The sequence below is a fragment of the Schistocerca serialis genome, chromosome 4 (assembly GCF_023864345.2).
Source record: "Schistocerca serialis cubense isolate TAMUIC-IGC-003099 chromosome 4, iqSchSeri2.2, whole genome shotgun sequence".
Taxonomy (NCBI): domain Eukaryota; kingdom Metazoa; phylum Arthropoda; class Insecta; order Orthoptera; family Acrididae; genus Schistocerca; species Schistocerca serialis.
The window spans coordinates 535,912,738-535,938,656 of NC_064641.1; the positions used below are offsets into that span (position 1 = coordinate 535,912,738).

Sequence of the window (25,919 nt, forward strand, 5' to 3'; positions counted from 1 at the left end):
ACAGGTTGTTTTGTACTTATGGTGATTTTTCGGCTGCTTTCTCACTTACATCGGGAAATGCCATCTACTAGTACATTGTTGTTTTTCTGTGTTAGACACTGATAATTTTCATCTACTTCTTAGATGTTCTGCAGCACTATGCATTTCTCACAACAAACTTTTATGCTCACCGCTGTATTCTGTTTGTTTTCGTACTTCAAGTATGTGTTGTTGTTTGTCTTTTGTAGTGTTGTCAACATAACCTTTCCACAACTTTGTCTCTGATCTACAAATATTCTTTTTTAAATTAGATTATTGTATATTTGTAATTCTATTTAAAAGTATGTTTCTGTGTATTTATATACAGAGGAGAAAGTGAGGAGCAAGAGGTGAAATGAAACTGTGAATGGAGAGGGGGGGGAGGGGTGAAGGATAAAAAAGGCTCTTTTCTTTTGCATGTGATTTCATCAATTATTCTATATAGAGTCTGGTTTCCAATATTTATCTGGTCATTGAGCAACTGTTTATTTTGTGTTAATGCTTTTTGTATGTGGAAATTTTCTTGGAAAGGAAGGAGGTGTCTGTCTTTACAGATTTTTATGATATTCACATCGTTTCCAATATTGCTTGGTCTATGGTGGTCTATCCATCCTTCACCCCCTCCCACAACCCGCCCCCCACTCCTCCCACAACCCCCCCTCCCCCCACCATCCCCCACTCACAGTTTCATTTCACTTCTCGCTCCTCACTTTCTCCTCTAACACACACTCCATCACACTGCTATATACTTATGTCCACTCATCATGGTTTCTCCTTAAAAAATGAAATCTCCACCGCTATTCCTTCTCTACTCTTACACAGTATATAAATACACAGAAACATACTTAAATAGAATAACAAACATACAATAATCTAATTTAAAAAAGAATATTTGTAGGTCACAGACAAAGCAGTGGAAATGTTATGTTGGCAACACTACAGAAAACGAACTTCAACACATACTTTAAGTACGAAAACAAACGGAATACAGTGGTGTGCATAAAAGTGTGTTGTGAGAAATGCATAGTGCTGCAGAACATCTAAAAAGTAGAAGAAAATTATCAGTGTCTCACACAGAAAAACAACAATATGCTAGTATGCGGCATTTCCCGATGTAAGCTAGAAAGCAGCCAAAAAAATCACCGTAAGTACAAACCAACCTATTCACAACGAACTGTTTTCCAATTTAAAAAGCAAATCAAAATATATATAAACTTAATTACAGACCACTGATGATGCTTTACCTCAATAAAGCGAAACACGTCTGGTGAAAAAAATCGGATCAAAAATGAACAAGACACTGTTTCTGTGTACTGCATATGATATGACAACAAGTTCACTCCAGTAAATATAAACTGCAATTATTCATTATTCCTTTACTGTTTAAGGTATGACTGCCTACAAACAGCAATTCTTAACTTTAAGTGTGGTTTCTATGAACAAAAAAAAAAGTTTAGTAAGTTCTTCTGGTTGATGTCCGTATTATTTATTTCTTAAATTGGATTTCAGATTACAATGACATAAATCGATGATAGCCTTGAAAGCTGAAAATCAGTTCACAAAATAAATAAATATTGTGGAACATTACCAAATCTGTGTCTTCACTGTTAATCTACAAAACTTTTATTATTAATTGCCTTACAGACAGATAAAGTAATTTGTACAACAACTAAACTGGAAAGATGGTAACAGATACGGGAATGAATAACAGGTGGACACAGATTTATTTGAAAAGTAAGACCTCATCTAAACATAGAAGACCTGCAGCAATATTCACTCTGTATCAACATCATCATATTATGATCCAAGCAGAAAGCAGGACTTACATTATTCCCCAGTTTTCTTTGAGATCTGTCTTCATGGCAGCAGTGACACATATATTTCCATCTGATAATTTTCCATATGTTCTCTCAAATAATTCAGATACACGGATAAGCTTGTGGCTTTTTCCCAGGGTTAAGGCCATGATTGAATAACCATAGTTGTGCCAATCTATGACATAATTTGCCCTTACACACAGTGAATAAAACCAACAGACAGCTAGTGTTGGGACAGCAGGAGGATTCTGCACTAGAACATGATTGGAACGTTTCTTGAATAACAAAGCAAACAAAAGTGTCAGGCTCTGCCATATTACTTTCAAGGCATATAACACCATACGGGGACAATCTGAAAGTAAGGAAATAAGAATGAGCAAGAAAAGAATATTAGGTTAAAGAAAATGAAATTATCTAGTCACTGCAGAATTAAAAGCATACAAACACTACTAATACTGTGAACATTATAACTTAGTGTAAAAGGAGGCTGTCAACTGGTATAGTGGTACAGAAATATTTTACTGTCCTGTTATCCAATGAAAATGTACAATACTTGTTAAAGATGTCTCCCAAAATGTAAAACAGGTGAGTTATTCCTCCCAAATTTTATATGAGTAATGACAATTACACTTTAGTGCAAACAGTCATGTAAGATTAGTTCACTATCAACTGCATTCTCTCTCTTCCCCACAATAAAGCAATAAAATGAATTCCCTATTGCATCACTGATACCAAACCACTCTGATTCTTTAAAATGACATAATATATCAAATACTAAGTAATTCAAATTATCGTCATCATTTGCATAACTTGTCAATGAAATAGCATATGCGAATGCTATGTGAGAAAATGGACCTCACAATTCAGCCGTAACAGCTCTTTCTTTCAGGCACAATATTCCTTAATTTTGAGTGAATGTTAACACTTTTGGACCAGTGAAAAAATTGCCCATTTGTAAATGATAATTCTTTTTCAGGTATTAAAAGTCTGTCCACTTGAAGATGTTTGATGGTTCTAGTCAACTATGACCTACACACAAAACACACGCATACACAAAAAAAACTAGAAGCAAGAAAAACAAAATTAATTATAAACACACAAAAATAACACTGTGAACAAAGGGCAAAATAAGTCATAAATCACATAAAGAAAACGGTAAAGTGTGGTAATTAAAAGTATGGTAATTATCAGCATTATGGCACTTTCACTTGTGCCATTGTGAAAATTTGGTGTAGTAATGTTTCTTACTCAAAACATATCTCTTTACCCTACCTCCATTTAAAAAAAGAAAGAGAGAGAGAGAGAGAGAGAGAGAGAGAGAGAGAGAGAGAGAGAGAGAGAGAGAAGAAGAAGAAGAAGAAGGAGGAGGAGGAGGAGGAGGAGGAGGAGAAGAAGAAGAAGGAAAATTACACACATTTCCGTTCAGTCATGTACATAATGTTAAGTGCCCAGTATCTATACACAAAACAATGGCAGTGAAATCAGTGTTGCAACACTGGCATATGAAGTGACATTCCTGTCTTCCTATATGAATTAGTAATAAAAAGAGCTGCAGGATCCTAGACTAAGCACACTGCACAGCATTATGCACTGCAACACAGATGTACTTGCACAAAAAAAGATCATTAAAAAGTTCCTTCAACTATTTGCATATATAATGATTCAATCAACAGTCCAAAATCTAGTTAATTCCATAAAGAATGTTAGTATCTCACTTACCACAGCTATCTCAAATGATGTTGCCAAAATTGAAAGTATAATAAAATAAGGGCAGAAAAATACATATTTACCTTCTGCTATCAACAAATACATAAATACCATCAAAAGAAGGATCTCTTTCTATCCAGCAATAAAGGAAAGTATTTGTATAAAAATAAAACTCAGATGTCAGACGCACAGATATTTTTATTTCACAAAATAGCATGGATGCCATGACCACCATACTGTCACATTTTTAAATGTCACCCATGAGAAGTAGCAGAAATCTTTGTTCTATCTGTAAGAAAAGCAGTAATTTCAAATATGCCAATATTTTACAGTAATACTTTCCACAATGCTATTAATCAGTAAGACAATTTAACACATGTAGACAAGAAAACATTAAACAAACATTTAGTTACAGAATGACTGATGTTTAGAAAATGAATTATTTAACTCAGTAAACCTAAATTAGGTGTTCTCTAAGTAACATGAGACACTGACTTCTTAAGTAATAGAACCCAGTACGTTGTCCTCGATGGTGAGTGTTCATTGGAGGTGAGGGCATCATCTGGAGAGCACCAGGGAAGTGTGGTAGGTCCGCTGTTGTTTTCTGGCTACATAAATGATCTTTTGGATAGGGTGGATAGCAATGTGCGGCTGTTTGCTGATCATGTGACGGGAAGGTGTCGTCGTTGAGTGACTGTAGGAGGATACAAGATGACTTGGACAGGATTTGTGATTGGTGTAAAGAATGGCAGCTAACTCCAAATATAGATAAATATAAATTAATGCAGATGAATAGGAAAAAGAATCCTGTAATATTTGAATACTCCATTAGTAGTGTAGCACTTGACACAGTCACGTCGATTAAATATTTGGGCGTAGCATTGCAGAGCGATATGAAGTGGGACAAGCATGTAATGGCAGTTGTGGGGAAGGCGGATAGTCGTCTTTGGTTCATTGGTAGAATTTTGGAAAGATGTGGTTCATCTGTAAAGGAGACCGCTTATAAAACACTAATACGACCTATTCTTGAGTACTGCTCGAGCGTTTGAGATCCCTATCAGGTCGGACTGAGGGAGGACATAGAAGCAATTCAGAGGCAGGCTGCTAGATTGGTTACTGGTAGGTTTGATCATCACGCGAGTGTTAGGGAAATGCTTCAGGAACTCGGGTGGGAGTCTCTAGAGGAAAGGAGGCGTCCTCTTCATGAATCGCTACTGAGGAAATTTAGAGAACCAGCATTTGAGGCTGACTGCAGTACAATTTTACTGTCGCCAACTTACATTTTGCAGAAAGACCACAAAGATAAGATAAGAGAGATTAGGGCTCGTACAGAAGCATTTAGGCACTCATTTTTCCCTCGTTCTGTTTGGGAGTGGAACAGGGAGAGAAGATACTAGTTGTGGTACGAGGTACCCTCCGCCACGCACCGTATGGTGGATTGTGGAGTATGTATGTAGATGTACATGTAGACACACAAAATTTTACTTGCTATTGCAGGAACTGAAATAGCTGATCAAAGGTGCAGTTAATAAACTCAGTTCTGCTATACAGCCAGTTCAATCAGGTACATGTCATCACATCTCATTGAAAAATAATTATTGATCTAAAATTTAGTTAATGGAATACATTTACAGCCAGTCACAAAAACTGACAACAGCTGACCACATGCCCCTCTGTATCTGTGTCCAGTGATGCCCTAGGGCTGAGGATGTACAGCAGCCAGTCGCTACTGTTGAGCCTTTAAGGCCTGTTCAGACAGTGTTTTTCTAAGTAATATTTATATATTATGTACACCTTCCTTCCATTCAGTGTGTATCATAAGTCAGCCATTTTTGATTAAATAACAAGCAAAAAGTTAAATATATTTTTTGTTGAACAGCTATCATTAAATAATCTGCTGGGTCTCAAGAAACATCATCACAATGGATTAGTGAGGAACTTTGTTCTTTGAAGAAGATGTGACCAACCTCTGGTGCTTTAGTAGTTGTGTTTGTCACTACATAATTAAGAAGAAAGAGCACTTGACCTTAAAACGAAAAGCTGATTTGGAAGGAACACAAGCAAAATTAGAACAGTTGAGAGCTGCAGTTCGTAGCAGTAAATTTAAGAATAGGAAACGATAGATGACTGGACTTTGGTCAAATCTGGCAAGAGGTTCAGGAGATTCTGCAAGTCTCCTAGTTTTAACAGGAGATATTGAATGTATGCATAGGAGGACAGCATGAATGGACACAAGCTTGTCTGACCTGTGGAAGAGAATCACAAAGATGCTGAAGAAACTGAACTGGCAGACACTTGAAGATAGATAAAAGCTATCCTGAGAAAGTGTACTTACAAAGTTTTACGAAGCTTAAAATGGTGACTCTAGGAATATGCTATAACCACCTACAAACTGCTGCCATAAATATTGTGAGAACAAGATTAGATTAATTATACTGAGCACAGACGTACTTAAACTGCCCTTCTTCCTGCTCTCCGTACATGAATGCAACAGAAAACCCTAAAAACAGGTACAATGGGAAGTACCCTCTGCCACGCATTTCAGTGTGTGTGTGTGTGTGTGTGTGTGTGTGTGTGTGTGTGTGTGGAGACTGTAGACAAAAGGGTGCAGACAACCCAAGGGGTTCAGGTACACTGGCAAGAAAGTGAAAAAAAAAGTTCCGGGCCAGCAGTAATCTTAGGGTTAAAAAGACTAAGAAGCTCCTTCTGCTATGGAATGATCATGGGAGGATAATGTCTGAATTGGAACAGAATTCCCTAGGTAGCAAACATTTTGGACCATAACTTTAATTTCTCAATCAAGGATAACATCAGGCACATCAGTGAGAATCTCCTCATGCTAATGTGAAGAGTATCACTATTTGCATGATATGACAAATGGACAAATAGTTCTATGGAATGTGTGTAAATGCAGAATTTCACGAGTCACTTAACAGAGTGTGAGGAAACACGAGTGTGGACTAATGCATTGCCACTCGTGTGGCCACACGACATGTGGCAAGGTCTGCATTTGAATGTTCCCAATAAGAAGTTACTTGTGTAACTCCAACATTATTTTCATTACTTTTTTTCTTTTGGGAGGGGGGAGCGTAAATGTTTCTCAAAGACAGAGCTGCTGAATGACTACTGACCAACACTAGAACACTCAGGGGTAAAAAAAGCAATTGTATTGAACATGTCCTTATCACTGATTTTTTACCACTAATAACAGGGGTCCACTTTTTGTTAGAACTTTTTTTTACTGGTATATGTTTTGGTCATTCAAGAAATTCCACTTTCATCAAGTATGTAGTTGTGCAATACCTAATAGCCTTGCAGTGAACTCTTCTTCATGCTTTAGTTACTTCATGACAATTGCGATGTTTGTTGCAGATATTCCGATGATGGGCTGTGAACAGAATGAATAAGTAAAAATGTTTTAACAACTTGATTCCTGTCATTGGCAGCCAAATAGACGTGATAAGGCCATGCTCAGCAGTCATAAAATAGCTACAAATGATGTTTGTACCTTCATGATGCAAGTAAAACTGAAAAACAACATCTTGAACAGCCCAAAAACGTGAAAAGTGTAACAGATTTGGACTTTTCCATCAAAATATAAGATGATCGTTAAATAAGAAGGATTAAATTATCACATCACAACAGGAAACTGAAAACTCTTAAAGGATTTCTACAGATGCAACACGCATAACAAAAAATCATTTGGAAATCAGAGAATTTGAACAGACACACCTATATGCAAGCAACATACTATTACTTTATTGTTGTTGTAGTTATCTTCAGTTGAAAAACTGGTTTGATGCAGCTCTCTACAATAACCTATCTTGAGTATATCTCTTAATTTCTCCATCCAGCCTCTTAATACCTGCATAACAACTGCAGTCTATGCTCATTTGAAGCTGTTTACTACAGTCACATTCCGGTCGCACACTACAAATTTTGCCCACCATGCTTCCCCTCATTACCAAACTTACTATTCTTTGATGTCTCAGATTGTGTTCTATAACCTATACCTTACTTTTTTCCATTTGTTGCACAAATTTCTTTTTGCTCAACTTCAATTCAATACTTGTTGCTCAGTTACCTGATCTATCCATCTAGTCTTCAACACTCTTATGAAACATCGCATTTCAAAAGCTTCTGTAAGGGCCAAGGTTGAGACCCCTACTTTGTTGGCAAGATGGAGCATGGGGTGTGGTAGGGTGCTAACGATACGACATTAGCGAAATAAGAATTTATTACATTAAGGCTACAATCATGTGTTATTCTCTTTGTTAGAGGCCAGGCCAACAGCAGCGCAGCACACAGCCTTACAGCTTGCTGACGCTATCTCAGCAATCTCTGGAAGACATCGCCCTTCAGCGTCTGGCTCACTTAACCACATTGTAGGGTGGGCGGCAGGCTGCATTGGCAATCAGCGTAGCCCTTATGACAAGCTTTTGCTGCCAAGAATGCAGATAGCATTTTTACCAGAGAGCTCTCATAGACATCAAAAGGATGTGCTCGGGTAATTTCTCAGCAATTCTGCATGGTTTAGATGAGTAACAGCATAGCTATTTCACAAGGCCAGGGATGTCGATGATGGCTTACACGCACCTTCTTAATGCTGCGACAAGCAGGAAGGGCGCCAAATGCCATCAGTTTAGCTCAGCAAGCCAGAGGTAGAAGTCTCCATGTCTTCTCGTCAGTGGATGAGAGGTTCGCAGCTCACTGCAACAACAACACGTCACCGGTTCGGTCTCGTAGCTGGTTTGCAGCAATGTAAAGTTGGAGACAAGGGTTCAGAAGTGTGAGTATTAACTACTGCAAGCCTGACGCAGTGATGTTACGTCTGCCCGGAGATGACCAAATTCACCTTCTTTTCCGGACTCATCAGCAGTCTTCATCACCCTTCTGTCAGCCCCTGGTAGCTAAATGGTCAGCGCAACAGAATGTTAATCATAAGGGCCCAGATTCGATTCCTGGCTGGGTTGGAGATTTTCTCCACTTAGGGACTGGGTGTTGTGTTGTCCTAATCATCATTATTTCATCCCCATTGACGTGCAAGTTGCCGGAGTGGCATCAAATTGAAAGACTTGCACCCAGCGAACGGTCTACCCGACAGGAGGCCTTAGTCACATGACATTTTTATCACCCTTCTATTTCACAAGAATGGCTTTCAGGGCTTCAGCCTGTTGCTCTTCTGCCATGTCAGATGGCACTTCTACATAATGCTACACTTCACACAAATACTTTTAAATAACACAACCGAACACTTAAATTTAAATTAGATCTTAATTTATTTCTATTTTTCAGAAAATCTTTTCTTGTTATAATCAATTTGTACTTTTAGTCTCTTTACTTCTGCCACTGTCAGTTATTTTGCTGCCCAAGCAGCAAAACTATCTATTATTTTTAATGTTTAATTTTCTCATGTACGAGGGACGTTCAATAAGGAATAGAACTTTTATTTCTGAAAGCTGGTTGGTTTTATTCAGGATTCTAATACACAATAGGATATACAGGGTGATTCAAAAAGAATACCACAACTTTAAAAATGTGTATTTAATGAAAGAAACATAATATAATCTTCTGTTATACATCATTACAAAGAGTATTTAAAAAGGTTTTTTTTTCACTCAAAAACAAGTTCAGAGATGTTCAATATGGCCCCCTCCAGACACACGAGCAATATCAACCCGATACTCCAGCTCGTTCCACACTCTCTGTAGCATATCAGGCGTAACAGTTTGGATAGCTGCTGTTATTTCTCGTTTCAAATCATCAATGGTGGCTGGGAGAGGTGGCCGAAACACCATATCCTTAACATACCCCCATAAGAAAAAATCGCAGGGGGTAAGATCAGGGCTTCTTGGGGGCCAGTGATGAAGTGCTCTGTCACGGGCTGCCTGGCGGCCGATCCATCGCCTCGGGTAGTTGACGTTCAGGTAGTTACGGACAGATAAGTGCCAATGTGGTGGCGCTCCATCCTGCTGAAATATGAATTGTTGTGCTTCTTGTTCAAGCTGAGGGAACAGCCAATTCTCTAACATCTCCAGATACTGTAGTCCAGTTACAGTAGCACCTTCGAAGAAAAAGGGACCAAAAACTTTATTGGCTGAAATGGCACAGAAAACGTTCACCTTAGGCGAGTCACGTTCATACTGAGTTGTTTCCCGCGGATTCTCAGTGCCCCATATACAGACATTGTGACGGTTGACTTTCCCGTTAGTGTGGAAAGTTGCTTCATCACTAAACACAATCTTTGAAACGAAAGATTCATCTGTTTCCATTTGAGCAAGGATAAAATCACAGAAATCAATTCTTTTAATCTTATCAGCTGCAGACAGTGCTTGAACCAATTTCAGACGATAAGGTTTCATAACTAACCTTTTTCGTAGGACTCTCCATACAGTTGATTGTGGAATTTGCAGCTCTCTGCTAGCTCTGCGAGTCGATTTTCCTGGGCTGCGAACAAATGCTTGCTGGATGCGTGCTACATTTTCATCACTCATTCTCGGCCGTCCAGAACTTTTCCCTTTGCACAAACACCCATTCTCTGTAAACTGTTTATACCAACGTTTAATACACCACCTATCAGGAGGTTTAACACCATACTTCGTTCGAAATGCACGCTGAACAACTGTCGTCGATTCACTTCTGCCGTACTCAATAACACAAAAAGCTTTCTGTTGAGCAGTCGCCATCTTAGCATCAACTGACGCTGACGCCTAGTCAACAGCGCCTCAAGCGAACAAATGTACAACTAAATGAAACTTTATAGCTCCCTTAATTCGCCGACAGATAGTGCTTAGCTCTGCCTTTTGTCGTTGCAGAGTTTTAAATTCCTAAAGTTGTGGTATTCTTTTTGAATCACCCTGTATTTCATCATTTGGAAGTTGCACATGGTTCAATTTGCACAGTGTAGAGATTTTTAGTGTGTTTAGGTTTGTCATCGAGGATATGTGATGTGCATTCAATGCCGTATTTTACGGATTATAAGACGCTACTGACTACAAGACATACTTTAATTTTTAAGCATTTTTTTTAAATAACAATTTTTCCTATTTTTATTATTAGACTGCAACATCATACTAAAAAAATTCTTAGTTTATAAAACCAAATTGACCTTTAAAATGTCTGAAAATCGTCTTCTGAACTGTATTCTTCTTCTTCTTCCACTAAGCACTAGCTTACAAGCTTTTACTTGAATCATTTTTGTATTAATTTCGATGTCATTTTGATGGTTTCCCTGAATCCATTTCAATATGTCATCTTCCATTTTTGTCCATTTTGCATTCAGTCCTCTATTCGCACATTTAGCCTTCCTCTTTTTTTTCAGTTCTTCTTTATGAGTCCACCAATCACAAATGGTTTTTTTTTCTGTTGGTGGAGGGCCGAAATGCCACTCAGCTGCTCTGTTTCCACATTCTTCTGCATGTGTTATTACTTTTAATTTACAGCCCGCATCATATGAACATCTTTTACTTTTTTCCATTACAAAACTAGCTACTAACAAAAATATTGTACTGTTACTAATAGCACAAATCACTTTCATTTCAAGTTCACTGGCGCCATAGACAGTAATGATGCAACATAGGCTAGACAGTGTTTTGGATCTGTGACGGCGTGGTGGGAGGGAGACAGTGCTAGCTCGTGAAACCCCACAACGCATGTTCATCGCATTGGTACACTGTTGCTGCCAGTTGAATCAAATGTTGCCAGATAGAGAGAGGTTTCCTACGGCATCAAATATATGGCCATTTTTTAAACTGGTGGGAACTTTAAAACAAACACTGGACATTTTTGTACAAATTTAGAGTATAAGGCGCACTTGAATTTTGGAGGCAATTTTTCGAAGAAAAAAGTGCGTCTTATGGTCCATAAAATATGGTAAGTAATGCAACACATTTTTTGCTGAAAGCAGGTTCTCTTTATTTACGATTCCAATACTCCATATTATTCCCCACTGTTTTGGTTACAAAACCCTATTTTTCAACATAATCTCCATTCCATGCGATGGCCTCATGCCACCTTACTGGGAGGGCCCGTATGCCCTCATGATGCCACCCTACATATCAGTGTCAGAGCCAATGTTTTGCTACCGAGTGAAGTGGTGCAGTAGTTAGCACACTGGACTCGCATTCGGGTGGACGATGGTTCAATCCCGCGACCGGCCATCCTGATTTAGGTTTTCCGTGATTTCCCTAAATCGCTTCATGCAAATGTCGGGATGGTTCCTTTGAAAGGGCACGGCCGACTTCCTTCCCCATCCTACCCAAATCCGATGAGACCAATGACCTCACAGTTTGGTCTCCTCCCCCAAATCAACCCAGCCCAATGTTTTGCTGCATCAACAACCTCCGCAACATCCAAGTACTTCTTCCCATGGAGTGCATCCTTCACTGGACAGAAAAGATGGAAGTAGCAAGGTGCAAGATCCAAGTTGTAGGATGCATAAGGAAGAACATTCCAATGAAGTTTTGTGAGCTAGTCTCAGGAGGACAGACTTGTGTTGTCATAGAAAAGGAGAAGTTCATTTGCAGTTTTGTGGCGAAGAACACGCTCAAGTTGTTTCTTCACTTATGTGAGAGTAGCACAATACACTTCAGAGTTAATTGTTGCACCATGAACGATGGCATTGAATGCAATAATCCCTTTAGAGCCCCAGAAGACTGTCACCATGATTTTACTGAATGAGGGTGTGTCTTTGGACTTTTTCTTCAGAGGAAAGGTGGTATGGTGCCACACCATTAATTGCAATTTGTTTCCGGTTTGAAGTAATGAACCCGCATTTCATTGCCTATGATGACGAATTAGACAAAACATTGTCATGATTGTCCTCGTAATGCACAAGCAATTCCACACAAGTGGTCCTCCATTACTCTTTATGGTCTCCTGTTAGGCAGCATGGAACCCAACAGGCACACACCTTTGAGCACCCCAATTGGTGGTCAAGTGTGTCAGCATTACCAACAGAGACATCCAGTTGTACAGTGAGGCGTTCGACTGTGATCCGTCAATTACCCTAACGTGTGTGTCCGCATGTTCCAAACTGCAGGTGTCAAGCTGTGTGGAGCTGGCTGGCATGCAGGAGGTCATACAGGTTTGTGCGACCTTGCTGCAATCATGACAGATGTCTCACCCAACGATTCACCGTGCTTCTGTTCACCACCAGGTCTCCGTAGACATTCTGCAGGAGCCCATGAATATCTGCAATTCTTTGGTTTTCCACCAAGAGAAACTCAATTCCCTCTGCTTGAAACACACCTCCATTACAGATGCTATTCTGAAGGCTATCTATATAGTCACCACCTATTGAAACTAAATGAAACTGCAGGGGCTGAACTGGGAATATTCAATGGTGTCCCAAAACAAATCCCGCATTTTTTCCATCGAAACTGGCCAAGAAAAAAAACTATTGCATTACTTATTCAAGATCCCTCATAATTATCTCAACATTACCTGATTTATTTTGATTTAATTCCATTATGTAACACTGTTTTACTTTTGTTAGTGTTCATATTAGAGCCTCTTCTCAAGACAGTATTCATTCTCTCAGCTGACTTTCTAAGTCCTTTGTTGTCTTTGAATTACTGATTTCTTAGGCAAACCTCAAATGTTTTGTTTCTACTCCCTGAAATCTTGATTCCTTTCCCAAACTTCTCCTTGGGCTCTTTACCATTTTTTTTTTGGGAGGGGGGGGGGGGAGGGAGAATAACATGGGGTATAGGCTACAGACGTATCTCTCCCTTCCACAATCTCCTTTTCATTTTTTTCATTTTCTTCAACTCTTATAAAGGAAGTATGGTTTCTTTACAAGCTGTAGATAATATATCTGACTGCATTTTATCATGGAATGCCTTGAGTTTATTTTTTCTTCTCCTTACTGTCTGTTTTCTACTTGGTGTGATGAATTCTTCTCTTGTGCCAACCTCTTTACCTCAGAGTAGCACTTGCACCAACAGCCTCAATTACAGGGTTGGGCAAATAAAAGTGCCCCAGACGAGTGGATACGATTGGGTGTAGATCTCTGCATATAACCACACTCCATAACACGCACACCATATGTACACCTGTCACGCGATCCACACTGGTTTGGAGTGTAGTGCGGGCTGTGTCAGTGTGAGTGGAGCAGTGTGAATGGAACATAGTATTCACAGTGCGACAGTGGATTTTTGTTGTTGAAAGTTACATGATACAAGTCGTGGAAACGGTATGGTCAGCTGTTTGCTGAGAAGTTTTTGGTGGCACTTTGACACCATTACAGTGCTGTGCAATGCTTAGTCCAAAAATGGCGTCAGGCAGGATCTGTTTTGAAAAAGTCAAATAACATTCCAAAACACATCCACACACCAGAAAATGTGGTTGTAGTTCACAAGAAAATGCTTCAGAGTCCCACCAAATCATCCTGATGCCTGTTGCAAGAGACCAGCATATCATGTCGATCATGTGGACAAATACTCCATCTGAACCTGCACAAGGGTCCCCTGAGTGTCTGTTGTTCATGCATTAAAACCAGCAGATGCTCCTAAGCATCTCCAGTTTTGAGAGTGGCTGTTCATTGAGACAACAATGAATGACTTGGACATGGATCTGTTCCTTATGTCTAAAGAAGCCTGGTTTCACCTGAGTGGTTTTGTCAACTCACAGAATCACTAGTTCTGGGCAGTGGAAAACCAGCATAACTTCCATGAAAAACCAATGGTTTAGTGTGTAGCACCAGCATGCCACATTATTTGTCTCATCTTCTTTCATCAAACATTGACTTCGGCACGTGACATTGCCAAGATTTCGAACTATTTGTGGCAGCATTAATGGAGGAGGGAAACCCCAACAGTTACTTCCAACAGGATGGAGCAACTACCCATAAAGCCAATTGAACCCAGGAGCACATTTACACAATCTTCATGCCTGATGAAGTTTTTAGCAGAGGTCAGCCTGGTCACAGCCCTAGCTGGCCACCCAGGTCATCTGATCTGCCAGTGTGCGATTATGTTGTGTGGGGAGCCCTCAAGTCTGAGTTTATTGCAACAACCATCATAGTCTTCAAGAACTGTAGTAGAACATTTCAAATGAGACTGAAGCAATTCTAGCAGTCCAACTTCGATCTGCCTTCAGCAACTTGCTGATCTGGGCCAAAAAGTGCCAAGTAATGAATGACGGTCAATTTCAACATTCGCTGTAGTTGGTTAGTACTGTATTTCCTTTCCTCAGCTGTGTTCTTTATACCCTGGAACTCTGTTCTCCAGGCTCCTTTTATTTTCCCCAACCTGTATGTATTGGATATTCCAAATCTGTCTTCCTCCACAGTTTTTACAATCTATAGCTCCGACAAGCACCATGAAAGTTATTCCTTGACATTGTACCCAATTTGATATCATCCTGTCCCTTCTACCTGTGATTTTTCTGCATGTTCCTCTCCTCGTCAATTCTGCCACGCAACCATCTCATTTTTATTTTATTATTCCACCTAATTTGTGACATCCTTCTATAGGATCACATCTCAAACACTTTGATTCTCTTCTTTTTCCAGTTTCCCCTTAGTCCATAATTCACCACTATACAATGCTGCTCCAAATATACATTCTCAGAAATCTACAAATGTTATAAATGTAAACTGAATTCAATATCTTCTGTGTTATCCACGAATTTCTGCCTGTGGCAGTTTAAAGAAACAAGGAGTGAATATTTACACAAAAAGTGGAAGAAAGCACCAGGCAATAAATCTAAATAAATACTACACGGTGGTCCATTGATAGTGACCAGGCCAAATATCTCACAAAATAAGCATCAAACAAAAAAACTACAAAGAACGAAACTCGTCTAGCTTGAAGGGGGAAACCAGATGGCGCTATGCTTGGCCCACTAGATGGCACTGCCGTAGGTCAAACGGATATCAACTGCGTTTTTTTAAATAGGAACCACCATTTTTATTACACATTCGTGTAGTATATAAAGAAATATGAATGTTTTAATTGGACCACTTTTTTTGCTTTGTGATAAATGGCGCTGTAATAGTCATTAATGTATAAGTATGTGGTATCACGTAACATTCCACCAGTGCGGACGGTATTTGCTTCGTGATACATTACCCGTGTTAAAATGGACTGTTTACCAATTGCGGAAAAGGTCAATATCATGTTGATGTATGGCTATTGTGATCAAAATGCCCAACGGGCGTGTGCTGTGTATGCTGCTTGCTATCCTGGACGACATCATCCAAGTGTCCGGACCAATCACCGGATAGTTACGTTATTTAAGGAAACAGGAAGTGTTCAGCCACATGTGAAACGTCAACCATGACCTGCAACAAATGATGATGCCCAAGTAGGTGTTTTAGCTGCTGTCACAGCTAATCCGCACATCAGTAGCAGACAAATTGCGTGAGAATCGGGAATCTCAAAAACATCGGTGTTGAGAATGCTACATCAACATCGATTGCACCCGTACCATATTTCTATGCACCAGGAATTGCATGGCGACTACTCTGAATGTCGTGTACAGTTCTGCCACTGGGCACGAGAAATTACGGGACGATGACAGATTTCTTGCACGCGTTCTATTTAGCGACGGAGCGTCATTCACTAACAGCGGTAACGTAAACCGGCATAATATGCACTATTAGACAACGGAAAATCCACGATGGCTGCGACAAGTAGAACATCAGTGACCTTGGCGGGTTAGTGTATGGTGGAGCATAATAGGAGGAAGGATAGTTGGCCCCCATCTTTCAATCGAAATCTAAATGGTGCAATGTGTGCTGATTTCCTACATAATGTACTACTGATGTTACTACAAGATGTTTCACTGCATGACAGAATGGCGATGTACTTCCAACACGATGGATGTCCGGCACATAGCTCGCGTGCGGTTGAAGTGGTATTGAATAGCATATTTCATGACAGGTGGATTGGTCGTTCACCAGATCTGACATCCCCGGATTTCTTTCTGTGGGGAAAGTTGAAGGATATTTGCTATTGTGATCCATCAACTATGCCTGACAACATGCGTCAGCGCATTGTCAATGCATGTGAGAACATTACCGAAGGCGAACTACTCGCTGTGGAAAGGAATGTCGTTACACGTATTGCCAAATGCACTGAGGTTGACGGACATCATTTTGAGCATTTATTGCATTAATGTGGTATTTACAGGTAATCACACTGTAACAGCATGCATTCTCAGAAATGATAAGTCCACAAAGGTACATGTATCACATTGGAACAACCAAAATATAATGTTCAAACGTATCTATGTTCTGTATTTTAATTTAAAGAACCTACCTGTTGCCAAATGTTCATCTAAAATTGTGAGCCATATGTTTGTGACTATTACAGCGCCATCCATCACAAAGCGAAAAAACTATAACATTCATATTTCTTTACATACTACATGAATATGTAATAAAAAATGGGGGTTCCTATTTAAAAAAACGTAGTTGATATCCGTTTGACCTATGGCAGTGCCATCTAGCGGGCCAACCATAGCACCATCTGGTTTCCCCCTTCAAGCTAGACAAGTTTCGTTCTTAGTAGTTTTCTCGTTTGACCCTTATTTTGTGAGATATTTATCCTGGTCACGATCAATTGACCACCCTGTATATTGAGCAGCTCTTTCACTGCTGTGCTTAAGCCATACACTTATAAACACAGTAGAAAAAATGGGTAATCACTGTATCTAATTTCATTTTGGATAATACTGGTGTCTAACTTTGAATTGTCCTCAAAGTAACATCCCAAACAAGAATGTAAATCTAGTTTTATCCATATTTCACAGTTGTGGACATGACTGTATTCAATACACAAGAAGTACAAATGATACTGCCTTCAATCACAATTTTTCTGGTTTTATTGAATCACAGGATTTGAAATGCACATTGTGATTGAATAAGATATGAAGAAATTGTTACTAAAGGCATTACCATTCATTCTTCCAGTATAAAGATATAAATGCTGAATGAGTCACATTACCTAGGAGGAATTTACTCTATTGCCAAGGACACACAGTGGATGAGAAATTTAATGTTATTTCCTAAAAATATTCTCACAGCACTTTGAATCCAGCTTTTATTTACAATAGGCCAGGAAAAATTACAGTGGAAACTGAGAGCGAGGATAACTAACATCTGGGATCAAAGTGTCTTGTGCCAGGAAAAGTGCTTTGTTTAACATGGATCACCAACTCCAATCAAAACATAACGGCTACAACTATATAAACACTATGATCAAAAATTCAAAATACAAAGAACAAAGCAAAGGCAGTTTGAAGTACTATTAAAAATGAAATGATGATCCCTTAAGACTTACAGGGAGACAAATGCAGATGCTAGCCATGCCTGCAATTTACACTGTCATATTTAACAATGAATGGCAACTGTTGTGTCCTCAACACGTTTCAACTGTCAGTTATGATCACAACAGCACTCTGTACAGTTGTAAGTTCATTATATCTGAACCCAGTGCCAAAGTTCTAGGTGTTTCAAGAAGGACTGTATAAAATATTTATAAAGCATGCAGGGAAAGTGGAAAAGTATCATCTGCTAAGTCATAACACTGACAAAAGTGTCTGTTGAGAGATCATGAAGGGCAGTTATTGAAGAGGATTGTGATACAAAATGAAGCTACAGAAGTCACTGCAGTGTTCGCGAAACATGTCAGCACCAAAACAAAATGAAGGGTGCTCCAGAAGCAGGGAACTGCAATTCCAAAACCACTCATGAGAGATACAAATGCCTGTACAGGAAAAATGTGCTGCCGAAGCACTAAAACCTAGCTGGTTTAAAACAAATAGCTTACCCCTTAATCTTACAAAAAATTGCTCATACTATGCAAGTCCACACAAATAAAAAGACTAACAGGCAGGGTGCCAACTTATAAAAAATATTGGGGGGGGCCACACTGGGGGTCTTGCCCCAGGAAATTTTCTAAATTTTAGGTGAAAAATAGTGAGTTTTAAAGTTCTTTTAAGCATCTTAGAGTCATATGATCAACATTAGAACCCCAAAAACTGGACTCTCGATAACTCGACTCTCCGGGAAACCCAACAAGCCTGACACATTTTTTGGCTTTGAAAAAAGAAACAAAACCTAAACACGCACAGTATTTTCATAAAAAGCTAATTTAATTTATAGTAATAATCATGCTTATAGACTATTACAGAGCAGTGAATACATAGCTCTGAAAACACTGAAATTATATTTACATAAATCCTATACTATCATTAAAAGAATAAAACATAAAATATTGCTGTCGCACAGTAATAGCACTTTGATTAATAAGTGAAATAGCTAATTTAAGTTTACTTTGAATAAGGCTCAGGGTTCATTAAATAAAAACAATATCTCAAACTTAACGCTTTAATACAGTTATAAAGTTAATACAGTATGCCTAATGCTTTCAGTCAAAAAGTATGTAAATAGCGGGTTTTATTGGGTCTTACACCCAAAAATATTTAAGTACTTGAAAATAACTAATACAGTACTAAACTAGTACTAACATTTCGAAACTGGAAATTTAACATTATGTATGTTTTAATTCTCCATTTTAGAAAGATTTTTAATATTGCTCTAAATGCCATTATTAGGGCTACAGTGTCTTTAAATGTTGACCATCTGACTGGATTACTGAATATGAAGTCGTTGATGACTGGTTGGATATCCAATTCATAAAAAACATCTCGGTGGGCATGAAGAAGTTTGTTCAATCACTTCTGTCCCATTGTTGATCAGAGATATGACTTCAGGTGTCTAAGAGGGCTAAATGACCATTCTGCTGTTACTGTCATGATTGGAACTACTTGCAGAAGCTTAATGCACTTGACGTAACATTTCTCCAACTGCAGGCTCTTGTATAATGTACTTTCAAACATCACGCATGTTTTTTAAGACCAGTTGTTTTTTATTAGCGATATCAGCAAACATATTCAAGTGTGTGTGCAGTCTCTCAACGTCTAAGTCATTTTTGAGAAACTCAGTTGATTTTTCAAATTTGTTTCACCTCTGTTTACTAAAAGCAAGCACCCTTGTTCAACTGCAATGACCTGTGTGAGTCCAGTTGAAGCAAACCACTCAGTATGCAAGATTGCACCGCTTCACAAATTTCAATGTAAATAGCTTTGTAGTATTCCTTTTGGGTTTTGAAAGTGTGTGGTGAGGTGGCTTCATTGTTTTCATCCTTCTTTGGTATACTTTGATTCAGAGGAAGCAAAGGATCATAAACTTGTGAAGGTTTTTATTTTAAACACAATTCCCAAAAGTGTTAAAAACTATCACACCTTCCATTCAACATACCAATCAAGCACTCATATATTTTTTCCAGATCAGTAACACTTAGATGAGGGCATTGAATTTTTTCATTGACATCCTCTACTGGGTTCATTGCATGGCAATAAAGACGTAAAAAGAAATAAGTCTTGAATTGTAACATTGACTAAAGGTAGCCCACAGATTTGTAACGTGCCTCTGTTTTGTCATCTGCAGAAAATGTTTCAAAAAACTCTAGAAGAGTTCTTCCAAGTTTTTCAATATTCTCAAGATACTAGGAGCTCGCATAGTCCATCAAGTCGGGCAAAGGGTTCGTCGGCCAGCTTGGTCGTTGGCGCTCTCATAGCATATGCTTCTGAAAAGTCCCACCATTTTGTTGGATTCCTTTATGGTATTTATTAAGTCCTTGGCTAAAGCCATAATATTCCTCATAGGCGTAAGATGGCGGAGACTGTCTACAACTGCCAAGTCTAAACTGTGAGCAGTGCACTGCACATAATGTGCTTTTGGTTGTATATCCAAAACTAACGTTTTAGTCCTTTGAACTTACCTCTCATAGTCAAGGCACCATCATAGCACTGCCCAAGTCATCCAAGTCAACCAAGACTTCTGAAATGATCTTTTAAAATACCAAACAGAGTTTGTGATTCAGTGTTGGGGATCTCGTATAAGCCAATAAAGTCTTCGCTGATGATTAAAGAATCATCGTCAGTACGAATACAAAATGACACTTGTTCATAAATCGAAGAATCACTCGTTTTGTCAACCATAATAGAAAAATGTTCACTCTTCTTGATTGAAGCCAATACCTTTCTTAACACAGACTTTCCTAGTAGATCAATGATCTCATTTTAAATATTTTAGGACGTCCACTTATAGCCCAAACACCCTAACAATCTTTAAACTCAGGTATGTCATTCTTTTGAAGTTCCAAAAACTGAAAAAGATTTGAGTTTACATCTTCGTGCCCTCTAATTGCTAGTCCTTGTCAGCATAGAAATTGCATGGCAGTAAAAATTATCTCAAGAGCAAAACGGCCTTTCTTCATATCATTATCTAACTGTTCATTAATTCGGTTAGTGATAGAATTTAGTTTCAGAACACCTTCTTTACGCGTAAACATATTTTCATGAAGACAGAATTTTTGCAAAGCCTTTTTCCAGTTAGAAAACCCTACAGAAGTAAATGCATCTTTTTTTTTTAATTGTAATAGATTTTTAGCATTTGCCTCTTCGATGGTTTTGCAAAGAACTTTTTCAGTAGATGGTTCATATTCTAGCCATGTATACAGGGTGAGTCACCTAACATTACCACTGGATATATTTTGTAAACCACATCAAATACTGACAAATCGATTCCACAGACCGAAAGTGAGGAGAGGGGCTAGTGTAATTGGTTAATACAAACCATAAAAAAATGCACGGAAGTATGTTTTTTAACACAAACCTACGTTTTTTTTAAATGGAACCCCGTTAGTTTTGTTAGCACATATGAACATATAAACAAATATGTAATCAGTGCCGTTTGTTGCATTGTAAAATGTTAATTACATCCGGAGATATTGTAACCTAAAGTTGACGTTTGAGTACCACCACTCCTCCGCTGTTCGATCGTGTGTATCGGAGAGCACCGAATTACGTAGGGATCCAAAGGGAACGGTGATGGACCTTAGGTACAGAAGAGACTGGAACAGCACATTACGTCCACATGCTAACACCTTTTTATTAGTCTTTTTCACTGACGCACATGTACATTACCATGACGAGTGAGGTACACGTACACACTTGGTTTCCGTTTTCAATTACGGAGTGGAATAGAGTGTGTCCCGACATGTCAGGCCAATAGATGTTCAATGTGGTGGCCATCATTTGCTGCATACAATTGCAATCTCTGGCGTAATGAATGTCGTACACGCCGCAGTACATCTGGTGTAATGTCGCCGCAGGCTGCCACAATACGTTGTTTCATATCCTCTGGGGTTGTAGGCACATCACGGTACACATTCTCCTTTAACGTATCCCACAGAAAGGCGTGCAGAGGTGTAAGATCAGGAGAATGGGCTGGCCAATTTATGCGTCCTCCACGTCCTATGAAACGCCCGTCGAACATCCTGTCAAGGCTCAGCCTAGTGTTAATTGCGGAACGTGTAGGTGCACCACCATGCTGATACCACATAAGTCGACGCGTTTCCAGTGGGACATTTTCGAGCAACATTGGCAGATCATTCTGTAGATACGCGATGTATGTTGCAGCTGTTTGGGCCCTGCAATGAAGTGAGGACCAATGAGGTGGTCGCCAATGATTCCGCACCATACATTTACAGTCCACCGTCGCTGTCGCTCTACCTGTCTGAGCCAGCGAGGATTGTCCACGGACCAGTAATGCATGTACCGTAGATTCACTACCCCGTGGTTTGTGAAACCCGCTTCATTGGTAAACAGGTAGAACTGCAATGCATTCTCTGTTAATGCCCATTGACAAAATTCCACTCTATGATTAAAGTCATTACCATGTAATTGCTGATGTAGCGACACATGAAACGGGTGAAAGCGGTGACGATGCAGTATGCGCATGACACTACTTTGACTCAGTCCACCGGCTCTCGCAATGTCCCGTGTACTCATGTGTGGGTTCATGGCAACAGCAGCTAACACACCAACTGCACCCGCTTCTCCTGTGACGGGCCTGTTACGGACCCGTTTGCATGCTACGACCATACCTGTTGCATACAGTTGGCGGTAGATGTTTTGCAATGTGCGGCACGTTGGATCCTCTCTGTCCGGGTACCGTTCTGCATACACCCTGCAGGCTTCAGCTGCATTTCATCGACACTCGCCATAGGTGAGTATCAACTCCCCCTTTTCAGAGTTCGAATACACCATGGTCACAGTTCCTACAACACTACACTATCACAGACGTCTGGTAACACGGTGTACTACAGTCGGTCTGTGTGCGGAGACGAATGCAGAATAACAATAGCAGCAAGCGCTACATGCGGACACTGCGACAGCTAGACCAAACCGCAACAGTGCACTACAGCCACACTCGTAAACATGGTCGTCATCGTAAACATGTCCCTGCAGATGCTGCTCGCCGACCGTGGCCCGTGTTTGTTACAACACGCAACTGAACGTCGGAGGTTTCAAGCGTCAACTTTAGGTTACAATATCTCCGGATGTAATTAACATTTTACAATGCAACAAATGGCACTGATTATGTATTTGTTTTAATGTTCAGATGTGCTAACAAAACTAACATGGTTCCATTTAAAAAAATGTAGGTTTGTGTTAAAAAAACATACTTCCGTGCATTTTTGTATGGTTTGTATTAAACAATTACACTAGCCCCTCTCCTCACATTCGGTCTGTGGAATTGGTTCGTCAGTATTTGACGTGGTTTACGAAATATATCCAGTGGTAATGTTAGGTGACTCACCCTGTATTTTATCAACCAAGACTTCTGAAATGATCTTTCCGTATCGGATTGTCCAGGTCTTGGCTGTGAACCGTTCTCGCCTGACGCCAACAATGCAACTGATGACAATAATTGTTGGAGGTTGACTTGCAGATTCATCAACTTCCAAGCGCGCCTTTTTGGTAACAAATTTATCCATTGCAAACTTAATTCACAATACACTAAGAGAGTACAGGAAATGAATAAAATATAGTCATATAAAATAGTCCAATAGACACTAAAGACGGAACACTAAACACTGAATGAAACTATCCACACTGAATGACTGCGACAGCAGAGTGGGCTTTGATGCCATAGCGGCCGCAGTGCTGGCCCACCAGTGCCAGACTTTACCTGAAAGTTCACGCACCAGGACAAATTCAAAGTGTGCCTGCAGCACTGTACCACTATCATGATTCACACCACTCATTTTCAGTTAACCTGCTTACTACCATAATAATTATTTGTTTTAACTCATTACTGAATGTATTTTAAAAGGTAGCTATCGTCAAACAAAGAAAATAAAAAATTTCAACATAATTTTGTGATTTTACAAAGCATAATATACCTAATAACTTTCTTAAATTATTGGGGTGGGGGAGGGAGGACTCTGTGTCCCCCCCCCCCCCCCCCAAAAAAAAAACAAATTTTTGAGGGGGTTTGGAGCCCCTCAGGCCCCATGGAGTCAGTGCCTGTGCCAACGGGTACCAGTAATAGAAATCAAATCGCATACACTTGATGAGACTCCATGTGCAAATTTCCTTGAGATTTAGATGGATAATAAACTGAGATGGCACCAGCATGTGGATAAGTTAACCAATAAACACAGTCACACCTGCTTAGCACTTAGAAATCTTTTCATTGTGCTGGCCTGCAGGCACGTTTGCTAGGATACTTCTACTGAATACTCACCTATGACATAATGCTTGAGACAATAAATTTAAGATCAGAAAGTTTTTATTCAATATAAGTGTGGTGTAAGAATGTGTGTTAGGTTGGAAACAAAATATCTTGCTGAAATCTCATCTGGGAGCTTCACTTACTGTATAATGGCATTTATGCTTAATAATAAGAGTGAATTTAGGATGAACCATAAAATTTACAATCACAACACTAGATATAAAAATAATTTTCACTTTACAGAAGTAGCCTACAGGAACTGCTTTTGCACACATTAACTTGACTTGTTCCACATCCCTAAAGGTTCTCCTTCATGATGGACTTTTTGTAACATGATGCACAAATGAATGAATATGTTATACCATAGTCACAATATTTCTGAAATGGTACAGATTCCCCATTTTCATTTAGAAGCATTTTTTTATATTTATACATAAAAACACAAAAGTCCAGATTGAGTGCAGGGAGGACACAAAATCTCCTTGAAAGACATTGTAAATTGCATAATGAACCTCACAAACATCATGGTTATGGCACTAGTTACAGCACTTTCTGTTAATGAAATAAAGTAGTCTCATCAAATGTAAATGAAATAGTGTAACTGTGGTGATCAGAAATGTAAGGGCCTAAAGCACATCATCAGCAACTGGGAGACTGTAGTATTTATAGTATTTAGTGATGTTTCTGACATCTGTTGATTTTATGGTGAATCATGTTTATCTGTGCGGTGCGATCACATAGTATATATGAACATTCATGAAAATCTGTCTCACCGGTTTCTCTGAAACTCACTTAAATGTAGACTTGCCGATGATATGATTTAGGGCATAATGGTTCTCAGTGTCTCAAAGAGACTGCTCAACCAGTAAGCTTTCAGCCAAAAACCCTTCTTCTGAATTAGACAAAGCGCACACATGCACGCACGCACGCACCCACCCACACCCACATACACACACACAAAATTACTGAGAGAGGGTCGTCATGATGATGCGAGTTGCATTTGCATATGTGTGTGTGTGTGTGTGTGTGTGTGTGTGTGTGTGTGTGTGTGTGTGTGTGTGTGCGCGCTACCTAATTCAGAAGAAAGGATATTCCACGTAAAGTAGGACACACTTATGACTTTTAAAAGTTTAAAATTTGGTACATTTTATATATTGTTTGGAAAGGCTGGATTTTTATTGTATGGCAACAATGGTTTGTTGCCAATTATTGCTTTTCCTCCACAATTTGTAGGCAATTTTGTAAGGCCATACGTTTTTCATGTGATGAGAGTGTGAATTATTGGAAATTTTGGACCTTCGTTTCAACTAATTGGCAGGTAATAATTAGCTTTTACATTAAAGTTACATAGCCTAATGTACTGCATAAACAGTATAAAATTGAAGTATGTAAATTATAGATTAGGATAAATAATATAATACAACAGGCATGAACTTTAATATAACAGCTCACTTCATCTTGTTAAGTAATTTACTTCTTTGTGTGAATGTGTAACTAATATCACTATTAAAAATTTCCTAGTTTCATCCAATATTGTAAAAACAGAAAATTAAATTTTTAATGTGAGTCACATAATCTGAGTCACAGTTATATTTTTTTTAAGGTTAAAAAAAAAAGAGATGCCTTCAACAGCACAAGAAAGACAACAGTAAAAGGAGAAGGGAAAAGTTAAAGAGTGAAGGAAAATACGAAGAATTTAAGAAGCTGCATCTGGAAGACACTAGTAAAAGTCAACAGAAGCACAAAAAAAGTTCCTACAGTTGAATCAACGTAATCAACAT

General features: G+C 39.1%; 1 protein-coding gene across 1 annotated transcript in view; it reads right to left on the reverse strand.

The window, feature by feature from the left end:
- Window positions 1-25,919, reverse strand: part of LOC126475249 (chitobiosyldiphosphodolichol beta-mannosyltransferase) — an 89,357-nt gene that overhangs the window by 51,250 nt on the left and 12,188 nt on the right. Inside the window, exon 2 of the mRNA XM_050102951.1 lies at window positions 1,845-2,187. Within this exon, the coding sequence (XP_049958908.1) occupies window positions 1,845-2,187 (343 nt within the window). The remainder of the gene's footprint in view (window positions 1-1,844; window positions 2,188-25,919) is intronic.